At 43.1% G+C, this 21,898-nt stretch overlaps 3 protein-coding genes across 5 annotated transcripts; 2 read left to right on the top strand and 1 right to left on the bottom strand.

Annotated features, from left to right (window-relative positions):
• Positions 1-669: 669 nt before the first annotated feature.
• Dak1 (cytidine/uridine monophosphate kinase Dak1) lies at positions 670-3,065 on the bottom strand. 2 transcript variants are annotated; one of them, XM_065489654.1, is made up of 3 exons: positions 2,906-3,065; positions 2,486-2,794; positions 670-1,427 (listed from the first exon to the last, which is right to left on the bottom strand). In XM_065489654.1, the coding sequence occupies exons 2-3, from the start codon at positions 2,768-2,770 to the stop codon at positions 1,134-1,136; spliced, it is 579 nt and encodes a 192-aa protein (XP_065345726.1). In that variant the 5' UTR covers positions 2,771-2,794; positions 2,906-3,065; the 3' UTR covers positions 670-1,133. The 2 variants fall into 2 exon arrangements, with proteins under 2 accessions (XP_065345726.1, XP_065345727.1); XM_065489655.1 differs by having other exon boundaries at positions 2,914-3,061.
• Positions 3,066-3,399: 334 nt separating this feature from the next.
• Positions 3,400-4,440, top strand: Rpb5 (DNA-directed RNA polymerases I, II, and III subunit Rpb5). The gene is made up of 6 exons (XM_065489653.1): positions 3,400-3,560; positions 3,620-3,708; positions 3,761-3,962; positions 4,012-4,151; positions 4,223-4,301; positions 4,356-4,440. The coding sequence occupies exons 1-6, from the start codon at positions 3,504-3,506 to the stop codon at positions 4,419-4,421; spliced, it is 633 nt and encodes a 210-aa protein (XP_065345725.1). The 5' UTR covers positions 3,400-3,503; the 3' UTR covers positions 4,422-4,440.
• A 1,267-nt stretch (positions 4,441-5,707) lies between these two features.
• On the top strand, positions 5,708-21,856 carry htk (hat-trick). 2 transcript variants are annotated; one of them, XM_065487245.1, is made up of 21 exons: positions 5,708-5,895; positions 6,176-6,228; positions 6,274-6,393; positions 6,451-6,513; positions 6,573-6,835; positions 8,475-8,681; positions 8,735-8,933; positions 9,338-9,466; positions 9,524-9,657; positions 10,918-11,473; positions 11,525-11,715; positions 11,772-11,871; positions 12,568-12,771; positions 13,646-14,063; positions 14,254-14,891; positions 16,078-16,401; positions 17,135-17,545; positions 19,026-19,360; positions 19,417-19,925; positions 21,153-21,293; positions 21,359-21,856. In XM_065487245.1, the coding sequence occupies exons 2-21, from the start codon at positions 6,202-6,204 to the stop codon at positions 21,400-21,402; spliced, it is 5,013 nt and encodes a 1,670-aa protein (XP_065343317.1). In that variant the 5' UTR covers positions 5,708-5,895; positions 6,176-6,201; the 3' UTR covers positions 21,403-21,856. The 2 variants fall into 2 exon arrangements, with proteins under 2 accessions (XP_065343317.1, XP_065343316.1); XM_065487244.1 differs by having other exon boundaries at positions 8,466-8,681.
• The last annotated feature ends 42 nt before the right edge of the window (positions 21,857-21,898 follow it).

Genomic DNA, 21,898 nt, shown 5'->3' with positions numbered 1-21,898 from the left:
TGAATTTCGCGAATTGGGAAAATATTCGGTACACCACACGATTAAACAATGCAAAATTTATCTAGGAACATTATGAGACCAAATTCGAGCCGATCTAATCAAAATTCTAGGACTAAATAAATTTTGAAGTTTGAAAACGTGATTTTTGCTTTCCCCTGAAGAATAACACACAAATTTTTCCGATCAAGGACCCATAATGGGTTCCCACTGGTTCCATCGCACGCCAAAAACCGCCGCCGGTCTAGAAACCGATTTTCAAATTTTTCGCGCGCATAGAAAAATTAAAATTATTTTTTTTTCGGTTTTTCGACTTAATGGTTTTATTTTTCCTAAAATTCGGCTGTTCGTCCGTTTGTCGCCCATGACCCCTCATCAGACAGGTCTCGGACGGGGCTTTGACCTGCGGTACCCTCACGACCTTTTTCAGGGTACTCCGCGACCTGAGATCCGCTCACAGGCCAATTTTTATATTTTTTCAGTACTTTATTTAATTTTGAGCACATTTGGCGATCATTCGTGACCCTTACCTCTCACCGACCTTCCTCAGGTTACGCAACCTGAGAAGTGTCTTGAAAAATAATGATTTATTTCTATTTTTGATGCTTTCGTAACAAAATTGAATCCAAAAATCTATCAGGATGAAGGTTTTCTATTAAAAAAAGACCAGAATTTTCTATTTACATATTTTTATTAGCACATAAATCACGCTCGGCGTCTTTTTAACGGAAACGTCTGCGAGCGATGTTGGAAATGTGTTCGAGTTAAAATGCCATTGGGCAACATCAACAACGACTTTTTATATTTTATTATTTATTACGTTGGCAGTGCGGGATCGGAAAGCAATAAATTAAAACCGAAACAAACGGGTAATAGTTTGGGAAGAGTAAATGCGTGATTTCATTGCAACTACAAAAAATTAAAAACATCCATTCGTCGACACGAGCAAAAAACGCAAAGCAACGCTCACAGCCAAACCTTTGAAATAGAGTTAACGTGGAATAGAAGAAAGGGGACTTATTTTTTTGGTAAAACACCAAAAAATGGCACGGATTTACAAACAATTCATCAAAAAAGCACAAAAATTAAATTAATCATCGAAAAAACGGTGCCAAAGGGGTCAAGATATTTCTTTTCTACTCGGAAAATGCTTTGCAGACGTCGACGAAGACCTCGTCGGGCGGTCTGTCAGCGGTGACGGTGCGCACGAGGTCGAGGGCGCGGTAGTGCTCCACGATGGGCATCGTGGCGTTGATGTAGGTCACGAAACGCTTGGCCAAGCTCTCGGGGTTGTCGTCCGAGCGGCCGCTGCCGGCGGCGCCGCGCTGCAGACACCGGGACGTGCACACCTCCTGCGGACACTCGAAGAACAGCACGAACAGCAGCTTCACTTTGTCGCCCATCGCGCTGTTCCAGCCGTCAAGGTTGTTCTGCAACAAGAATTTTGAGAAATGTTACAAAAATGTTATTTTTACAATTTATTGAAATTTTTAAAAATTTTCTAGTCCAGTAATTTTACCGGTTACGCCCTCTTTTTTAGCTTAAAGAATTAAATAATTGCTTCAGGGGTGAGAAAAATTATGAAAAGTTAGCTGAGAAAAAAACTTTTAAATCCGGAGTAATTTTTTTTAATTGCAGATTTTTGAAAGGGGTCTGTGTTTGGCCTAATTAAAATTCAGCAGTTGAAAGTAACGTCAAAAACTGCCTATATTAAGAAAGCAGATTAAATTTCCGGTTTTTTCCTCAAAAAAAAAAAAAAAAAAAAAAAAAAACAGTTAAATAATCTTGCTTTTTGTCTGATTTTATCTGTTACAATATTAAATCGGGAGAGCTACTTTATTTATTAACTTTTACAGTTGTAAGAAAAGATAAAACGGAAGAAAAACAAAAACAATTTTATGTTTTAGATAAATAATTTTAAGACAACATCAAAACTAATACTGTTCCCAGATTGTTATAACAAAAATATATGGAAAAACACAAATATTAAAAATTCCAAGCTGAAATTTCGGAATTTTCAGTAATCGTGCTTGACAAGTTGAAATTTAGGGCAATTTAAACGTTGCAAAATTAAAGGCCGGAAACTAGATTTTTTCACGTGGCGTGTTCGCAAAAAAATATTTGAATTAGAAGGGAAAAATCTAGAAACCTTGAATTTCCAGGAGCAAAAATTAAATTTAAAAAAAATAACAAAATCGCACCTTGCAGACCTCTTTTATTTTAATCTGCTGACGTCAGAGATAAAAATTAAAATGTGTAGATAGCTAAAAAAATATTTTTTAAGGTTTTTTTTACCTCTAAAGAAAATATTAAATTTTATTTCTTTTTCTTGTCAATTTTTTTTTATAAAAAATAAAAAATTATAATTTAGAGACGAGGAAAACAATTTATTTTTCAAAAATTTCCATCCACATCGCATTAAGGGAAGCCATCCAAGCAACGGGGGTGGTGGCGGGTGCGAAAAGTAGTTCAAGGGCGAGATCAATACCTGGTTGCGGGGGAAGCCGTCGATGAGGAACTTGTCTGCGCCGGACTTGAGCATGGCCTTCTCGAGCAGGCTGCAGGTGATCTCGACGGGCACGATGGTGCCGGCGGTGATGTGGCCCTCGATCAGGGCGCCGTACTGCGAGCCGGGCGTGTTGCGCTCCTCGCGCAGCAGGTCGCCGGCCGACAAGTGCACGAAGCCGAACTTGTCGACGATCTTTTCGCACTGGGTGCCCTTGCCGGAGCCCGGCGCACCCAGCACGAACACCACTCCCGGCTTGGACGTCATCGTGGCCGCCAGTCGCCGCACGAACTGCATCAATAAAACACAAACAACAGCAGGAATTATGATAAATCACGGATGAGGGATGCGTGAGCTGCGAGGGGGGGCGTGGCCGCCAACTGCCTCCGCAGGGTCTTTTACCTGCTGACCTAGCTTGAGAGGTGCTGATGAGGCGGGTGTGGGTGGGTGGCTGCACGTCAGCCAGCAAATGAATGAATGGATGGAGAATTTCACTACCGCAGCCGAAATCACCGCTTGTTAAACGATAAAAGCGGGGGTGATTATCTAGTAGCTCGGTAGGTTGCTCATTCGCTCCGGCCAATCAGCGCGCTTGTTTGCGACGTTGGCCAATGGGAGTCGTGCTAAGTGCTGTGAGCCAAAATGGGCGTAGATCTGTTTGTTTAACCGGTTGTTTTATACTGATAACCGGTTAAATAGATGAAGAATTTCAGTTTTCTGTAATAAATCAAGATTTTTCAGTCTAAATTCATCATTATTTAGTTTTATTTTCTTAAATTAGTTCAAAAAACACTTGTAAGGCTCGTTTTGATTGAAATTACCTAAAATTCTTAGCCGAAAAAAACCGGTTCTTAAATCTTAAACAAACCGGTATCAGTAAAACAGATGAGCAGCGTGTTCTGCCTTGTTTACCACCGCTTCACAAACACGCTCTAGAAGAAAAATTAGTTTTCCCGTCTGAAACTGTAACAAAACCCCTTTTAAATCACAAATTTCAATCATGGATGATGAAGCAGAGACCTACAAGCTGTGGAGGATCAGGAAAACCGTGATGCAGGTGCGAAATTCTCACTAAAAAACCGTCTCGCAATGTTGTTATTGTTTTTTCCTCCGCAGTTGTGTCACGACCGGGGCTATTTGGTCACTCAGGACGAATTGGACCAGACCCTAGAGGACTTCAAAGCACAGTTCGGTGACAAGCCAAGGTATAATTTCGCTTAAAGCGCCATTTTCGTCCTTAAAACCGCCAGTTTTCAGCGAGAGGCATCCGCAGCGCAGTGACCTGATCGTGCTGGTGGCACACAACGACGATCCCACAGACCAAATGTTCGTCTTCTTCCCTGACGAGCCCAAGATCGGCATCAAGACCATCAAGGTGCTGTGCCAGCGCATGCAGGACGAGAATATTCACAGGGCCATCATCGTCGTGCAAACCGGAATGACGCCCTCGGCCAAACAGGTCGGTCTTTTATTAATTTGAGATTTTTTTATTGAACTCCTCGTTGCAGTCGCTCACCGACATGGCGCCTAAATACATCTTGGAGCATTTCCTCGAGTCTGAGCTGCTGATTAACATCACTGAACACGAACTGGTGCCGGAACACGTTGTCATGACCTCCGAGGAAAAGGCAGAATTGCTCGCCAAATAGTATCCTTTTCACTGACAAATTTCAGGGCTGAATAATCAAGGGATAGAATTTTCCTTAACTTTGTCCACAGCAAATTGAAAGAAAACCAGCTGATGAGAATCCAGCAAGGCGACCCTGTGGCTAGATATTTTGGACTGAAGCGTGGCCAGGTACCATTTTTTAGCTTAGAAAATAAATTAAAATTTAATTTGCAATTTTTGTAGGTTGTCAAAATCATCAGACCCTCGGAAACTGCTGGACGGTACATCTCCTATCGACTGGTTTGCTGAGTGAAATTTAGCTTAATTACATTTAAAAATAAAAACAGGAAAATGTCGAAATAAAAAAATAACTACTTGTTACTTTTCCCCCTGATTTTGTAAGAAGATTTAAAATTAAATTGAACGAATATAACTAGTTAAAATCAAAAAATTAGACCATGGGAACTAAAATATATTTTTAGGGTGAATAAAATACGTTTTTCAAATATTTAAAAAATTCGGAAAGACGGTAACATCACTTTTTATGTTTTTTTCTGATTAAATTGGTAGGTTATTGAATTTTTTGTATTTAAAAAGTGATGAGAAATGAAAAGTGAACCCTAACTAACCAATTTTTGACCAAAAATGCCCCATAATCCAGTTTTTCGAATTTTACCGGTTACGCCCACTTTTTTAGCAAAGCAAAATTAAGTTTCCGGGCTGAAAAAAATAATAAAAAATTTAATAGCGAGAAGATAAAAAATAGTTCTTTTGAGTCTTGAAAGTAATTATTTATTTTTTCAAAAATTGCAATTTTCGAAAGGGGTGTGTTTGGCCTGATTAAAAATCACCCGTTGATAGTAGCGTCAAAAATTGCCTACTTTCAGAAATCTGATTAAATTTGCAGGTTTTTTTTCTGCTCAAATTTTTGTTCAACCATGAATTTATCGAATTTATTTTTAGGTTTTTTATTAGGAAATATTAATTTTCCAAGAAGAAATAATTCTGTGGTGCCAACCATCGGTATTTTTGGCATGCAATATTATTACCTATTATCAAAAATGTCAATTTTTTAATTTTTGGAATGAATTTCTGTTTTAAAAAACAAATGAATATCAATCTGGAAGATGTACCACATAATTATTACACGCTCCCAGCGCACTGGAAGTTCCGATTCGGTTGGAATGCATTATATAACCACACTGCAAAGTAATGATGCAAATAAAAGCGCTACAATTGTAGCGAGTGGCTACCGAGACTCATGAGATCAGCATTGAGGCCGCGCGACGGGAGGCTGCACAAGAATTCGCTGCTTGTGCATCGGATCGACGGGGTTTCCCGGGCTAGCGGCAGAGATTGTTTTGCCGCGGGCCGTCCCCCTCCGCGTGACGTCACCAGCTGGCAGCACAGCCTGCCGCGGCTAGCAGGTATCGATGCACTCCGCCCCCCTTCTCTGGTAACGAGAAATTCTTGTTTCTGCCTTACTCGTTCGTGGCGCTGTCAGCAGCGTGAACGTGCTTGATTGGCCGAGAGCGCGATCAACGCGTCACTGACGCGCGGACGAGGAACCATTTTGCCAGCTGTCTGGTCAACGGCGTTAGCGGGGTTCCCCCTCCTCCTCGTCTCTCGTCAGCTTGTTCGTTCCGTGGCCTACAACAACTGTTTTCTTTTGGCGGATGCGTTTTTCTAGCTGAAAATGTCGACCCGCAAGAGATAAAGGGCCGAATTTAGCGACGCCGCGGCTTGCTGCCAGCATAGACCCTCGAAGGGACGACTGAGCCAGGTGAGTGGGCCCTTTGGGACGCTTGTTTCGGCGGACGTGCGGCTCGCAGCGTTCACACCACTCCCCCCGTGACACGAATTCGGAAAAAGAGGCCTTCCGGGTCTCTTCCACAGGCCAAAAACCCAATTCACGGTCTTTAAACGGTTCCATCCGCCTCCGGGGGTGTGTCTCCGGGCCCCCGGAGGGGGCCCGACGCAGACTTGCGAGAGAAATTCGGCGAGCCGTCCGAAGTCGCGGACGCCATATGTTTTCTTTGACTAAATTTGCCGAAATTCCGCAGGAAGGCCATGCTGTGAAGCTGCAGAGATGCACGCGTCAGGACGAAGAAGAGATGTAAGTCGCAGGAAACGTTCCGCCCCGCATGCATGTAAATGATAGTTAATGTTGCAGGGCGACGAGCCGCCGTTCCTCACGGAGGGCACGGAGGTCAGCGCCAAGTACAAAGGCGCCTTCTGCGAGGCAAAGGTGCGCAAGGTGGTCCACTCCGTCAAATGCAGGGTAAGGGTTGTATTAATTCCCTTAAAAGCCGGATTTTCTCACCCCGAGTGTCCACAGGTCACCCTGAAAGGCGGGGGAACCACGGTCGTCCAGGACGACCAGATTAAAGGAGTTCTTTTGGTGAGTTTTTCTTTCTGTCAATTATGATTGTGTTCTTTAATTTAAATTTTTGTCTGCAGACGGGTGCAAACGTCGAAGTGAAACTGCCGGACAAAAAGGATTTCGTGGAGGCGACGATCGTGAAAATCCAGGACTGCAGCCAGTACACGGTGGTGTTCGACGACGGCGACATCACCACCCTGCGCCGGACGGCCCTCTGCCTCAAGAGCGGCCGCCACTTTGCCGAGGGCGACACGCTCGACAAACTACCCCTCACCCACCCCGAGCACTTCAGCAACCCCGTCGTGCACCACCGCAGGGGCAGACGCAGCAGACAAGCACAGTGAGAAATTCTTTTTTAAACCTCTCTTTGCTTCCTATAATTTTAAAATTAAATCAGAATTAAAATTATTTTTTTTAAATTTGTTAATTATTTGTGGAAATTGTGCCTCTGTACTGGGGGCAAGGAGGATAAAACACTGCCATAATTAAAGAGATAAGCAGGAAATTTCCAGTTTTGTACAGAATTTCCTAATTGGTAATTTTTGTTTTCGTCTCTTAAATTTTATTGTTTTAAATTTGTTAATTACGGTTAATTATGTGGTGAAAATAATGCCTCTATTGTGGAATAAGCAGAATCAAACACTGCCCTTAATTAAAACACAAGCAGGGATTTTCCATTTTTATTTTTCGACTTTTTCCCAATTATTTTGGTAATTTTTAGCTCTAACGTTTTTAAATTTCTTAGTTTTCTGTTGAAATTAATATCTCATTTCTGGAACAAGGAGAATAAAACACTGCTCTAAATAACGAACATAATGCAGGAAATTTTCATTTTTTACGGATTTTTCCAGATAAATAATTTTGGTAATTTAATTTTTGGCTATATTTTTTTTACTGCGCGCTGAAATTAATTCCTCTATTCAGTTATAAGGAGAAAAAAATGCTGCCCATAATAATACATATGCAGGAAAATTCTAGTTTTTTTACAGAATCTCCAGAAAATCAATTAATTTGGATATTTTTTTTTTATTTCCGGCCATATTTTTAAAATTTATTAATTACGTGTTGAAAATATTGCCTCTATTCTGGAATAAGCAGGATCAAACACTGCCCCAAATAAAAATACAAGCAGGAATTTTTTACGGATATTTCCCAGATAAATAATTTTGGTAATGTTATTTTTGGCTATTTTCTTTTAATTTCTTTGTTTTGTGTTTGAAATTAATGCCTTCGTTCTGGGATACAGAGAATAAAACACTACCCTGAAAATACTCTGGCGGGAATCATCCATTTTTATTTACAGAAATAAATTAATTTTGATATTTTACTCTTCTGTCAGCTAATTTATAAAATTTGTTAATTTCTCGTTGAAAATCTTGCTTCTATTCAGGAATTAGCAGGGTAAAACACTGCCTTAAATAAAAACATAAGCAGTAATTTTCCATTTTGTAGGAATATTTCCCCTGATAGATAATTGTGGGAATTTTAATTTTTATCTCTTAAATTTAATTTTAAATTTCTTAATTTTGTTTTGAAGTTTATGCCTCTATTCTGGAATAAGGAGAATAAAACGCTGCTCTAATTAAATACATTAGCAGGAATTTTCTATTTTTTTTACGGTTCTTTTCCCCAAAAATCAATTTTGAGAATTTTTTTTTCTGCCAAATTATTATTTTTTCTTTATTGTTAATTATGTGTTTAAATTAGAGCTTTCATTTTGAAATAAGGTGGAAAAAACACTGCCCTAAATAAAAACAAATAAGCAGAAATTTTCTTTTTTTTTACGAATTAATTTTGACAAATCCAACTGAAAATCCTCTTATTAATTGAATTGGTCAACATTTCCATTCCTAAAGTGTTTTATTTTTTTTTAAATCAAACAACATTTAATCATCAAAATTTGCACGTCTTCTATTTGAAATCTGGTCTGTCTCTTCTTTCTTTGCTCAAAATAAAAAATAAATTTGAAGTGATGACAGCTTGGACGAGGAGAGCTCGAACAAGGGCAAGAAACGCGAGGAGCGCGAAGTGGACATCCGGAAGGTGGTGTGCGTCGAGGTTGGCGACAAGAAGAAGGTCAAGGACAACTGGTTTCCGGGCCTGGTGGTCGAGCCGACCGCGCAGGACACGGTCAAGATCAACGTCAAGGACGAATACCTCGTCCGATCCTTCAAGGATGGCAGATAGTGAGTCAAAATTATTAAAATCAATTTATTATTTAATAATTTTTAATTTTCAGTTACACGGTGCCGAAGAAGGAGGCGTCTGTTTACACGAAAGCCATTGGGGAGAAAGTGGAGAACCACAGTTTGAAGGCGGCCATTGAAAAGGCGGAATTGTTCATGGCGAAAGACGAGCTGCCGCCGCACTGGGACCGCGACCTGCTCTTCGGCATCGAAGGCTCCGATGACACCGACTCGGAAGGATCTGATTCGGAGGTTAGTAATATTTCCTGGGATGTGAGGAAATATTTTTGGGAAAAATCGCAGTGAAAATTGTTGAAACAGCGGTGGAGTTGACGAAATCGTGAATATCTCGAGTTCTAAATAAGTTTAATCTGTAAATTTGGTCTTAAAAGCTGCCTAATTTAAAGGCCGACAAGTTTTATTATTTTGAATTTTCCAAATTTGAGAAATATTTTAATTTGTTCCCAATTTTCGAATATCAACAATTTTCCCTCATAAATTGTTTTCCAGCTATAGGAAAAAACGTTGCCCTTATTGTTTATCATAAGCCTAGTAAATTTTATGATTTAGAAACCAATAGTTTTCAAAATACACTCCTTCAAAGTTTAAAAATCGCCTTTTTCCGAGTTTTATTAACACTTGAATTTTATTTTCAGTGTGAGAAGCAGGAGGATAAAGACCAGTTTGTGGCCAAGCTGTTCACCTTCATGGAGGACTTTGGTTCTCCGATTAACAATGCTCCGACAATTTATGACGAGGACGTCGACCTGCACAAACTGTTCAAAGTCAGAGTTTGCTCTTTAACTGTTAAGATTGTTACTTTATTTTAATTTTGTCTGCAGGTGGTGGAAAGACTTGGCGGCTACAACAAAGTGACCGGCCAAAACCAGTGGAAGGTGGTAACGCAAAAGCTCAACTTCATCAACGTGACCACCAACACCACCTCAGCCAATCTTGTCAAGAATCTGTACAAAAAGTGAGTGTTGATTTTTGAAATTTAAAACAAAAAACAAGTGGCTTGCGTCCCTTGGGCCCTTAACTGTCTGTTGAAGCGGCGAAATTGTCTAAATTAAGAGGAAATAAGTGATGGAGCTGAGGAAACCGTTATTTAACAGTCCTCAGGTCGCGTGACCTGAGGAAGGTCGGTGATAGAATATGGTTTAAAGTATAAAATCGTCGCTAAGTACAATTAAATTTGCTTAAAATGACTGATAATTAATTAAAAACGCCTGGAAGCGGATCTCAGGTCGCGGGGTACCCTGAAAAAGGTCGTCAGGGTACCCCAGGTTGAAGCCCCCTCCGAGATCTGTCTGATGAGGGGTCGTGGGCGACGATCAGACAAACAGCCAAATTTAAACTAAAATAAAACCTTTTTTGTCGCGCCAAGTAAAAAAACCGTAAAAAAATAATTTTAATTAATATATGGGCGTGAAAAATCTAAAAATTGGTTTCCAGACCAGTGGCGGTCCAGCGCGTGCGATGGAGTCAGTAAGAAATTTAAAGTTAGCACCGTTGAGAAAAAAACTGAATATTTAATTTCCAATGTTATCCTTATGGAGGAAGTGTAAAAATCATGTTTTTCCATGTTAAAAATTTTCTCCTCCTAGGTTTTTGATCAGATTTAGTCTGTAAATTATCCCAGACGAATTTCGCGCCAATTTGAGAGCTATTTTTTGAAATTTTGTAAATTTCGACTTTTGTAGAAATTTGGCTGAAAATATTTTCTAAGAATTTGAAAAATGATCTGATTTTGAAAAATTTAAGACGGGTGAATGCATCTCATCAAGGGGCGTCGATTGGTACCTAAATTAGCGCTGTCCAGCCCATAGGGCCCCGACTGGGCCACAAAAATCAAAATTCGAAAATGTCACATTTCGCGTTTTTTTACTTTAAAAATTAACAACTCAGCTCTTTCTGGTCGTAGAGTAAAAATTTGAAGTTATTTAAACTCGCCGTAAAATTTCGCGTTGAATGGACCTTAATTCCACCCCCGCCCGCCACCAACACCCCCAAAATCTGCACTATTTTAATATTTTGGGATTAATAAATTTTTATAAATTCACCTTTGGAAGGATATTATGGTTTCTGACTTGAAATTACGCCTCCCTGCTATGAGACGCGTTTATTTCTTGGGTTTTGTGGAAAAATTCTTTGCTATTTTTTTTTAACACAGGAAAATTAGAAATTAATTTCCTTGGTTTTCACGTTTCATCTCTAAAATTTTATTTTTTTCTAGGTATTTACACGGCTTTGAAGACTTCAACCGGAAGCTAGGGTGCACGATGCAGAGTTCGCCGATCAGCAAGTCTCGTCGGCGGACGGGCGGCCGCAGCATCATCCGCGAGAGGGACCGCTCGACGCCCATCCCGAAGCCACTCCCTGCCGAAAAAGAAAAGCCAGTGGCGCGCTCGCCGACCCCCAAAGTTGCCGAGAAGAAGACAACCGAGAAAAAGGCGAAAAAATCCGCCTCCGCTGCGGCGTCGACGGACGGCGAGTCGAGCAGCAAGAAAGCTCGCAGCGAGCGGCTGCAGAACCGCAAGGACGACGCCGGCAGCAAGAAGCGGCTGTGGAAGGACGACAGCCAGTCGGACACGGAAGGCGCCGGGCCCTCCTCGGCCGCCCCTGCGGCGCCGGCAGCGGCGCCAGTGGTGGTGAAAGCCGAGCCGCCGGCCCTGACGCCCGAGCCCAAGGTGGTGGCCAAGCGGAAGGTCGAGACGGAGGAGAGCTCGGACGACGACGAGCAAAAGGACAAACGCGACAAGAGAATCAAGACCAGGACCACTGAGGAAGAGGTAATTTTAAAGTCTATGGAATGAATTTTTATTTTAATTCGCCATTTTTAGAGCAAGAAAAAGAGTGGGACTCCGGACAGGAAAAGCTCCGACGGCCCTCCGGTGCGTGAGGAAAAGAAAGTGCCGGCCAAGCCGAAGTCAAAGGACGGAGACGACTCGAGCAGCTCCACGAGCACCCCCAGTACAGCGAATGTGGCCAAGAAGCGCGGCAGGAAGCGGAAGGAGAGCGAGAAAGTCGAAGAGTGAGTCTCTTCCTCGCGCATTTCAGTCTTTTTTTAATTTAAATTTTGTCTTGCAGACTCGCGTGCCTGTCCAGTGATATTCAAGTTCAAGTTGGTGATAAATTGAAGGTGTACTACGGACCTCAAGAGGAATCCAAAGTCACCTACGAAGCTAAGGTACTAATCATATCATTTAAAAAGTTTGAAAAGAATTTGTGACAATTGCCAACTTTTGTTTTTGGGACCCAAGTGGGGCCCTATGGGCCGGATGGCGCTGATTTTGGTATCAATCGATGCCCCTCTTTGGGGCGCGTCTGCCCGTGTATGGTTTTCCACAATTGGACCATTTTTCAAATTTTCATGAATTTTTTCCTGCCAAATTTTCGAAAAAGTTGAAATTTTCAAAAAATAAATTTTTTTCTCTCTGAAACGAATTTTTCCGGGTATGCCACCTATCAACCTCAGCTAGGTATTAAATGTAAATTTTGTAAAAGGTTTCAGATTTTCAGCGTCTATAGAAAAATTAAAATTAATTTTGTACGGTTTTTCGACTTTGCGTGACAAAAATGGATTTATTTTTGTTAAAATTCAGCCGTTCATCCGATCGTTGACCACTACCCCTCATTGGACACGTCTCAGAAAGGGCTTTGACCTGCGATACTTAAACGACCTTTTTCAGGGCACCCCGCGACCTGAGAGCCGCTCCCAGGCCTGTTTTTTGATATTTTTTCAGTATTATCGAGCACATTATTTAGTGTTTCTCGGCTTCTTGCCTTAAACCAACCATACTCAGGTCGCGTGACCTGAGATTCCCCCCGCAAGCCACTTGTTAAAATAAAAAAATTCTTTTTCTGAAAATTTTTGTGTTTTCAGGTGATTGAAGTGGACTCAGCTCAAGATTTGTACATGGTGCACTACACTGGCTGGAACACGCGTTACGATGAGTGGGTGCCCAGGGCCAGGATCGCCAGCAACCTCAGCTGGACGCCCGCCAGGGCCAAACGCACCGGCCGCCCCTCCACAAACGCCAGTCCCCTGAACAAGGTCCGTGGAAAAATTTATAAGAGAGCACGAAAGGTATTTTTTTTATATATAATATTTCTTTTGTTAATTTTCATTTACAAATAAACTTCAGCTGAATATTTATTAAAAATTAAAATACAAAAATATCAGTTAAAAATAGTAGCAAATTATTTAAATATAAGAAAATTTCTCTTTATTCTGGTTTAAGATTTTATTTTTTCTCACATTGTTTTTGTTTTGCTCAAGAATGAGATAATTTCCGTTCATTTTGTTTAATTTTAAGCCATTTTTAACGAGATAAAATTCATGCTGAATTACTCCATTGTGGAGGAAGCAAGTTAAACAAGAAAATGGCTTCTGAATTGGTTTTTTGGGGGGTGGAAAACTTAAGAAACGACACTAATGACGTGCTAATTCAGCCAAATTTAATTAATCAAGAAAGCTCACCCTCTGGGAGTGCCAGGGTTGAATTCAACCCCCTCTAAAATTCATAATTATTCAAAACGGATCCAAATCAAAGCAAAAATGTTGTTAATTAGATTTTATTTTTAAATAATTCTAATTCAAATTTCACAAATATGCAAATAAATTGCCACCATTTTTCAAAATGTTATTTCTTTTTAAATGAGGCTCATTTTGGCTATTTCTAAATTAAAGTTTTTGTTCCTTTTGGAATGCAGGAAATTTTTAAATCTTTGGTCAAATTTTAGTGACTTTTCCTTTGACCTAGGAAGTTTGTCAACGTGGCAATTTTGTTGGGCGTTAAATCATATTAAACAATTTATCTTTTCTGTAACAATATTTGCAAAAAAATGGCTAACTTCGAGCACTTTGTAAATCATGTTATCTTTCAATTCTGACAATACGCCTGCAGAAAATTTAATTAAAAACCCAACCTTCCTATTTTAACAAATAAATTCAACCGCAGAGTCTGCAAAAGCAAACGAGCGTGGGATCGTCGTCTGCGGGACCAGGACGTCCGAGCCGCGCGGGCAAGGAGAGTTCAACGCGGTCAACGACGCCGTCCTCCGTGACGTCGTCGTCGAGCAGGACCAAGTCTCCGGCGGCGGGCCAGAGCAGCCGGGCGCAGCGCGCAGTCAAGCGGTCCGAGCGGCAGAAGCGGCCTCGCCGCACCTCCGGCGGCGACGACAAGTACTCGGACAGCGAGTCGGACGAATCCGACGAGGAAGAGGACTCGGCGCCGCCGCCCACGCCCCGCGGCGCCAGGCTCCGCAGGGACTCCACCCCCAGGGTCAAGAAGATCAAGGAGGAGCCTGAGGAGGAGGAGGAGGACGACGAGGATGATGAGGCCAAGGAGTCAGATGCCGAGGAACGGAAGGAAAAAGGTAATTTAATTTCCCTGTTCGCAAAAATTCGGAGAGAAACTAAATTCCAACTTGAAATTCAAAATTTTTATACTTTTCAATTTTAAAAATATTAATAATAAGATCTAAATGTTCACCCTGACTTTAAAAAAAATCAGGACCAGTTGTAAAATTAAAATTAAAAAAAATTAATGCCCTGCGGATTTGACAGATAAAGGCTCGGAAGAGGACGACGAGCAAGGAAAGGGTCGCGACTTCAATTTGAGCCAGCTGCGTTCGGAAATGCGCGGCTTCGACAAGGCCGTCAAGTCCTCGGAAGCGTCGTCCTCGACGGACGCCCCTTGCGAGCCGCAGCCGCAGGAATCCACGCCCCCGAAGTCTGAGCCGGGCGAACTCTTCTCGCTGGACGACGACGACATCTACGAGTTCAAAGAGCCAGAGCCGTTCAAGCCGGAGACGCGCCTCAAACTGTCCGATGAGAAGCTGAAGAAGTCGCCGGCGACCCCGACGACGCCGAAGGGCCGCAAGAAGAAGGAGTCGACCAGCAGCATCGACCTGCCCGAGCCGGAGAAGCAGCAGCGGGGCCGCCGTGCCGCCCCCAAACCCTCCGAAGACTCGCTCGACTGGTCCGCCGGCAGCGCCGACTCCTTCAAAAGCCTCAGCCCTTCCTACGAGGCCCCCGCGGCCGCCTCCGGCGCCGCCCCCGCCGCCTCTGGGTCCGGAAGAAAGCAGATCTACGCCTCTACTGATTTGTTTGGCGATCCGCACTCTGGGCAGGAGGACGACGACCTCCCCGCCGCCGACGCCGCCTGCTCTTCACCACTGCCCTTCGAACTTGACTCTTCGCAGGTTAGAATAAATATTAGTATGAGATACAATGCAGGGTTGGGAACCAAATTGTCCTCAGAGCCAAAATATTTTACAAATCAAGTCCGTGAGGGCCCTTGGACGAACCTGTTCCATATTTTGACGCGTTAAAGTATGCAAAATAGCAAATATTAGCGCAAAACTCAAGCAATTGCGTCTTTTTGTCGTGGGGAGGTGTTTTTTCAAGTCAGAATCACCTTTTGATCCAAATAGGCGAATCTAAAAAATAAATATAATTAAGAAATTTAAAATGGAGCGGATTTGGAGGCGGGCGGGGATTGAACTAGGGTCCATTTGACGGGAAATTTTACGAAAAGTCTAACAAACTTTGCATTTTTACTCTGCGACCCATAGGAGTTGAGTTATAAATTTTTAAAGTGTAAAAAAACGCGATTTGTGACATTTAGAATTTTTGTATTTGGGGCCCAGGCGGCGCCCTATGGGCCGTAGGGCGCCGATTCCAGTACCAATCGATGCCCCTCAGACGGGCAAGTCTGTCCGTGTGCAATTTACCAAAATCGAACCATTTTTCGATTTTTTACCATTTTTTTTTCCTGCAAAAATTAGGAAAAAGACTTAAATTTTCAAAAATATTTTACCATGACGCAGATTTTCCCAGACATGCCGCTTCGCCATCCAAGCTAGGCAATAGATGGAGCACGTTTTGTAAAATTGTTATTAATTTTGTTTAAAATAGTGTATTTTATAAAACTAAAAATTTTCGGTTTGCATGGAAAATCCAAAATTCACCATTTTTTCAAACTATGGTCCATAATGGGTTCCCACCGACTTTATCATACTCAAAGGTCCGCCGCCGGTCTGGAAACCAATTTTAGAATTTTTCCCGCCCATAGAAAAATTAAAATTAATTTTTTCCGGTTTTTCGACTTTGAGCCAAAGAAATGAATTTATTTTTGTTAAAATTCGGCCGCTCGTACGATCTTTGCCCAAGACCCCTCATTAGACACGTCTCAAACAGGGCTTTGACCTGAAATACCCTGACGAATTTTTTCAGGGTACCCTGCGACCTGAGATCCGATCCCAGGCCGGTTTTTGATACTTTTTCAGTAATTCCAAGCACATTTGGCAAACATTTGTGACTCTTTCCCTGCAATGACCTTCCTCATGTCACTTGACGTCGTTTCTAATTTTTATATTTAAATTTCAGGACAGTAAAAAGGATGAGGCTGCGTTGAAAGAGGAGCGGCCGGAGGTGGAGGGTGAGGAGGAGAAGGGCCGCAAGGACTCGGTCCACGAGACGATCGAGCGCGTGGTGCAGCAGAGCGGCGACGAGCCCAAGAAGCCGTCAGCCGATCCTGCCGTCCCCGCCGCCTCCAGCTCCGCCTCCGCCTCCTCCTCCGTTGCTGCAGCTACGAGTGCGGCCCCGGAGCCCGCCCTCCCTGCCAAGCTGACCCTGCTCAAGGCTGTGCCCATCGCGGAAGTCAAGAACCTGACCAAGGACGCTCACATTGTTACTGCCGGTAAAATTAAGGTGAGTTAAGGTCGTAGAAAATTTTTACCTGGTATAAAAGAAAAATGGCGGGAAAGTTTACTCATAGAGCTTTCGAAATTAGTCTTAATGAAGCTAGGACATTTATCTTTGTGTCTAAATGTGCCTAATTAGATGGCCAATAAATTTTGTATTTTCCAAAAATATTTTAATTATTTCCGAATTTTAGAAATTTTTATTTTTAAATTAAATTTAGAATTTCTAAAAATTGGACTTATTTTTTTCTGAGCATGGGTTATAATGTTGCTCTAGATGTGTGTATCATGCCTGGAAATTTTCAGGATGTAGAACTTTATAGATTTTGAGAAGCAAAGGGTTAAAGGTAGAAAAAGGGTAATCTTTGAGCTCGGATAAAAATTGAGAAAATCAAAATTGCACGATCTGTTGACTTTTTACCCTCAGAACATGCTCCTGAGGTCATTTTAAGACCATCATATCAGGTTATAAATCAAACCCTGGCGTCAGGGTAGTCCCCAAACAATTGAACTTCATAAATTCCCATTTTGTGGCCACTTTAATGATGCCTGACGGGCTCTGTATTGGTTCCAATTGCAAGATCTGCACACCTTTAAAATGGTCACGTCAAGAGCTTTCAGAATTTGACCCTTTGGAAGCCCTCAGGGTGCTCAGGTCACACCCAAAATCCCGGACGAAAGCTTCAAGATGCTGATTTTCCTCTTATTTTATTTCATCTTTTTATTGAATTCTTTTGCAGGTTGAAGACTTGAAAAAGACTGCGCTGATGGCCGGCAAAGGCGGCCAGATCTCTTTTCTGGTGCAAACGGTGGCGAAGCGGCCGGAGCCGTGCGTTCCTAATGCAGAGGAGAAAAAACCGGCGGATCCTCCGCCCCCGCAGCAGCCGCCTCCGCCGCCCCCGCCGCCGCAGGTGGTCAACACGAAGCCGCTGCAGAGCTGGAAGTCGAGCTCGCGCGAGTTGTGCAAGTCGCTGCGCAAGGAGCCGCGCAAGAAGGCGCTCAAGAAGACGGTCAGCAAGGAGTTCATCGACGACGACGACTCCAGCTCCGATTCGGACAGCAGCGAGGAGCTCAAGCTGGTCATCGACCGTCTCGAGGAGTCCGGACAGGACACCAGCGACTCTGATGCGAGCAAGAAACACCAGCAGAGGGTCAGTTTTCCTCTGATGTCGCCCCTTGGGCTTTTCCGTTGAGGCAGAAATTTACTATAAGTCCAAATTAAAGCGTCAAATCCGATCTCAGGGTGCAAGGGACTTGAGGAAGGTCGGTGACAGGCAGTGGTCAAATATTGTTGCTAAATTTACTCTAAATTACTGAAGAATCAATATAAATTTGCGTGGGAACGGATCTCATGTCGCGGGGTACCCTGAAAAAGGTTGTTTGAGTAACGCAGGTAAAAGCCTTTCCCGAAATGTGTCCAATGAGGGGTCGTTGGCGACGATCGGAAGAACGGCCGAATTTTAACAAAAATAAAACCATTTTTATAGCGCAAGGTTGAAAAACCGTTAATTTTTTTTCAATTTTTCTATTGGCCAGAAAAATCTGAAAATCGATTTCCTGACCAGCGGTGGTCCTGCGCGTGCTTTGCAGTCGGTCAAACCCCTAAATTTTGCTGCGTTAGAAAAATATCTCAAATTTTCGATTTACCAGCTTATCTTTGTAGACTAAGTGCAAAAATCACGTTTTTCAAATTTCAAAATCTATCTTGTCCAAGGATTTTGATCGGATTGGCTCGTTTTTGATCTAAAAAGTATTTCAGATACATTTCGTGTTGATTGAGCAATTTTTAAAAATAAAAAATTAATAAATTTCGACTTTCTTAAAAATTTGTTAGAAAAAAAATCGTGAAAATTCGGAAAATTGTGCGATTTTGAAAAACCGGACACGGGTGGATGCACCTCTCTAAAGGGCGTCGATTGGTACCTAAATCGATGCCGTCCGGCCCATAGGGCCCCGACTGGGCCCCACAAACCAAAGTTTGAAATGTCACATTTTGCGTTTTTTCGATTTTAAAAATTAATAGTTCGGCTCCTATGGGTCGTAGAGTAAAAAACCAAAGTTAGTTAAATTCGCCGTAAAATTCTGCGTCTTGCAGGCCCTTTTTGAGACCCATTTTGGTCCATAGGGGCCCCGCTACAAAATTCAAACCGTTTTTTTTTCACAATTTGATTGGCTGGCGAAGGGCCCCATGGACTCTAATTGGGTTGAATTACGTACCGTTTGACGCGGAATTTAGTGGGCATCAATTACATTTTTGTTTTTGGTCAGTCGGAGCCATAGAGCTGGAGCTATTATTTTTCAAAGTCCAAGAAACGTGGTCTTTTTGGCATTTTTTGTGTTTGGAGGTCTAACGGGGCCGTGTTACCCCTCGTTTGAAAGCATATATCTCAAGAGCAGTTAACCATGGGTCAGGTTGATGTTATTGCGTACTCAGGGTGGAGTTAATCAGGGCGGAAGGTCAAAAATTTAAACTCCTGTAACCGAAAATTTTATTTAAAAATCATTTTACCCTCCTCTTAGATTTTTCTGAGAGTTTCAGTCCCCTGGTGCATACCCTGAGCTCAGGGTTAATTTTTTTAAAACACCGTCTTAATAAAAAAAATTTATTTTCTATAATTTCTTTTGAACCAGCAGGAAGAGGAGGAGAGCAGTCTGAATTCCCTTCTGTGCGAGGAGACGATACCCGGGAGTCCGGTGCCGGGCGAGGAGCCGAAGAAGGCGAGTCAGGAGGCAGCAACCGCGGCGGCTGCGGCGGCGACGCCCAAGGTGCGGGAGCTGCCCTTCGCCAGCGTGGTGGCCGGCGGCAGCGACGAGGGCCCGTCCACCTCCGCCTCCAAGCCGTCGGCGGCCAACCAGTCACCGGGGGGCGCCGACGAGAAGCACCGGGAGGAGAGCGACGCCGCCACCGTCATGCAAAACACGCCGCCCACCACCCCCGACACGTCCGCCTCCGCATCCCCCTCCAGGTTCGATTTGGAATTTCTGAAGAAATTAAAATAATCAGCATTTTTGACCCTTGCAGAGACCAAAACGAGCGATCTCCGAAGCAGGACAGCGGCAAGTCGGAGCAGGAGCTGTCCGAATTGGAGCTGGACAGCCCGACGGACGGCAATAAAGGCGAGAGCGAGGACTCCCTGCTCAACGTGGACGTCGGCTGCGAAAGTCCGAGCGGAAACAAAGGCAAATCCGGCGGTGCTGCGGCCAAGAAGGCGGCCGCCGCGGCCAAGGACGGCCTCGACGGCAAAAAGCCCAAGCGCCGCAGCCGCAAGGAGGTCGAGCCGCCAGCCCCGAAACGCGCCAGGTACTCTGGCGGCCGGGCGGCCGCCAGGAATCTCGGCGAGTCGTTGCACGAGGTGCGGCGCCGCCTCAAGCGGTCCGAGGAGGCGCAGATGTCGGCCGACGCCGCCAGCGACAGCGACGACAACGCCGCCGACAACACCAACCTCATGAGCATCAGCATCGCCAACACCGACAATCTGCTTGCCAACCAACCCTCCAGGCCTTCCAGATACAACTTCTACGCTGAGCTAGGTAAAATCAAGATCATCGAAAAATCGAATTTCGAAAGTAAAAATCAGAATAACTCGTTATTCAATGGATTTATCATCTAGAAAATTTTGCGTCCCTGCTCAGTTTTCGATTCTGAACAACTTTTAAATTTACGAAAAATTGGTAGGTCGAAGGTCAAGGTCACCTTTTGCGACATTTTTTCGAAAATTTGATTTTTAAGGGTGATATCCACCTTTAATTTTAATGGTGTTCAAGGAGAAATTGTAGCCTGTAAAATTCTGCACCTGTACACCAATTTTCAGGGTGGTAATCGCGATAATTTTCCGGCCACAGTGGTTTAAAGTTAAATAAACGGCTCCGAGCCGTACTTCCGAGCATCAATAAATTTTTATTAATGAGAAAATCAACTTTTTTCGCATCCTGTCACTTCAGGACACTAAATTTAACCATCAGGGTCTGTCCCTGGCGACCTGAATGCGAAAAATTGACCGAAAATGGTCTCGCAAAGCGCTCTCGCTGGGCAAAAGAAATTCATACGTACCTACAGGAAGCTGATAATTTGCTTTTTAACAATTTTGAGAACAAAAACCGTAAATTGAATAGATTGCAAGAATTGGGCGAGTTCAATTTACGCTTTAGCGCGCGAAATTCGCAAGAAATTCTTGTCATTTGACGCGGGCGAGCGCGCTGATTGGTTTCTGGCCACGCCCACTTTCTCAGTCACAACAAAAATAAAATTCTTGAGCGTTTAAATTACGCATTGCTCAACAAACACTTTAATTTTCATTGCTACTCTTTTTCATCCAACAAATAAATTTGAGTTTATGCGCAATTTCAACGCTAACAAGAATTTTTGTTGACTGAAAAAGTGGGCGTGACCAGACATCAGACATTCTCGCGAATTTCGCGCGCAAGAGGGATGTTACCTTCGCCCGGGTTTTGGTATTAAAAAATACGATATTTTTTCTGAAATCGGCCGTGGAAGAGGGAGGGGGCGTAACCGTAACCGAAGGAATACAATATGGTGGCGCGGGCGCGGATATGCCGCTCATAGGGGGCGTGGTCCGTTGCCAAAAGTATTAGGAAACATCCCTAGAGCGTAAAATAAATTCGCCGAATTCTTAAAATTTATTATTTTTTTTAATTTTTTGCCTCTGATTGTGAGAGCCGATCCCTTTCTTTATTTACTTTAATTTCCCTGCCTCGCTGGACCAACATTAAGATTTTCTGTATTTTTCTGTTCCTCAGATCCGACAATGGAGGGCAGCCAGCGGATAACCCTGCTGCAGACGCGGATGCAGGAGCTGCGCAAGACCTACATGAACGTGAAGGCGGAACTCGCGTTCATCGACCGGCGGCGGAAGAAGCTGCGACGCAAGGAGCGCGAGGGTGCGGGTCTCACAAACCAATAATAATAACCTGATTGAGAAATAATAAATAAATTTGCGCTACAGGAAAGTCTGCGGCGGGCAAGGCTGAGGTGTGGTGCGCCACGTGACCTGCGAGGCACGCAATTTTCTCGAGCAACAGGGCCGGACACTCGTTCGAATACCTAAAATGAGGAGTGATTTTACAAAGTAGTGTTAGTGAGCAACAGCAACTCCAACGACAACATCTTTTCAGAGCATTTTTTAGCCGAGAATGCTGCATTTAAATCGACTCAACATATCAGGCGTTGCTTCCTGATTTCGTCACCCGCGATTTTATTTTATTATTTTTCCCCCCGACTTTCTCGAGCGAAGGAAAAAGAATTCAGCTGTAGAAAGTGTACGATCTTTTTTAACCCTTAGTTTTGGCACCCGTTGCGATGGATAATATTACTGAAACGCTGTCAACAATGCCCTGACAGATGCTACGCAGCAAAAACAAATTCGTAGTAATAATGTATTGTGTGTACTTTACAACATTGCAAGTACGATGAAAAGTAATTAAAATGTTATTGCATACAATCACGATCCTTTGTTTCAATCCGTTTACCCCGCATTCGATAACGC

The sequence above is a fragment of the Cloeon dipterum genome, chromosome 4 (genome assembly GCF_949628265.1).
Source record: "Cloeon dipterum chromosome 4, ieCloDipt1.1, whole genome shotgun sequence".
Lineage (NCBI taxonomy): Eukaryota > Metazoa > Arthropoda > Insecta > Ephemeroptera > Baetidae > Cloeon > Cloeon dipterum.
This window is presented reverse-complemented; position numbering and strand designations above follow the sequence as displayed.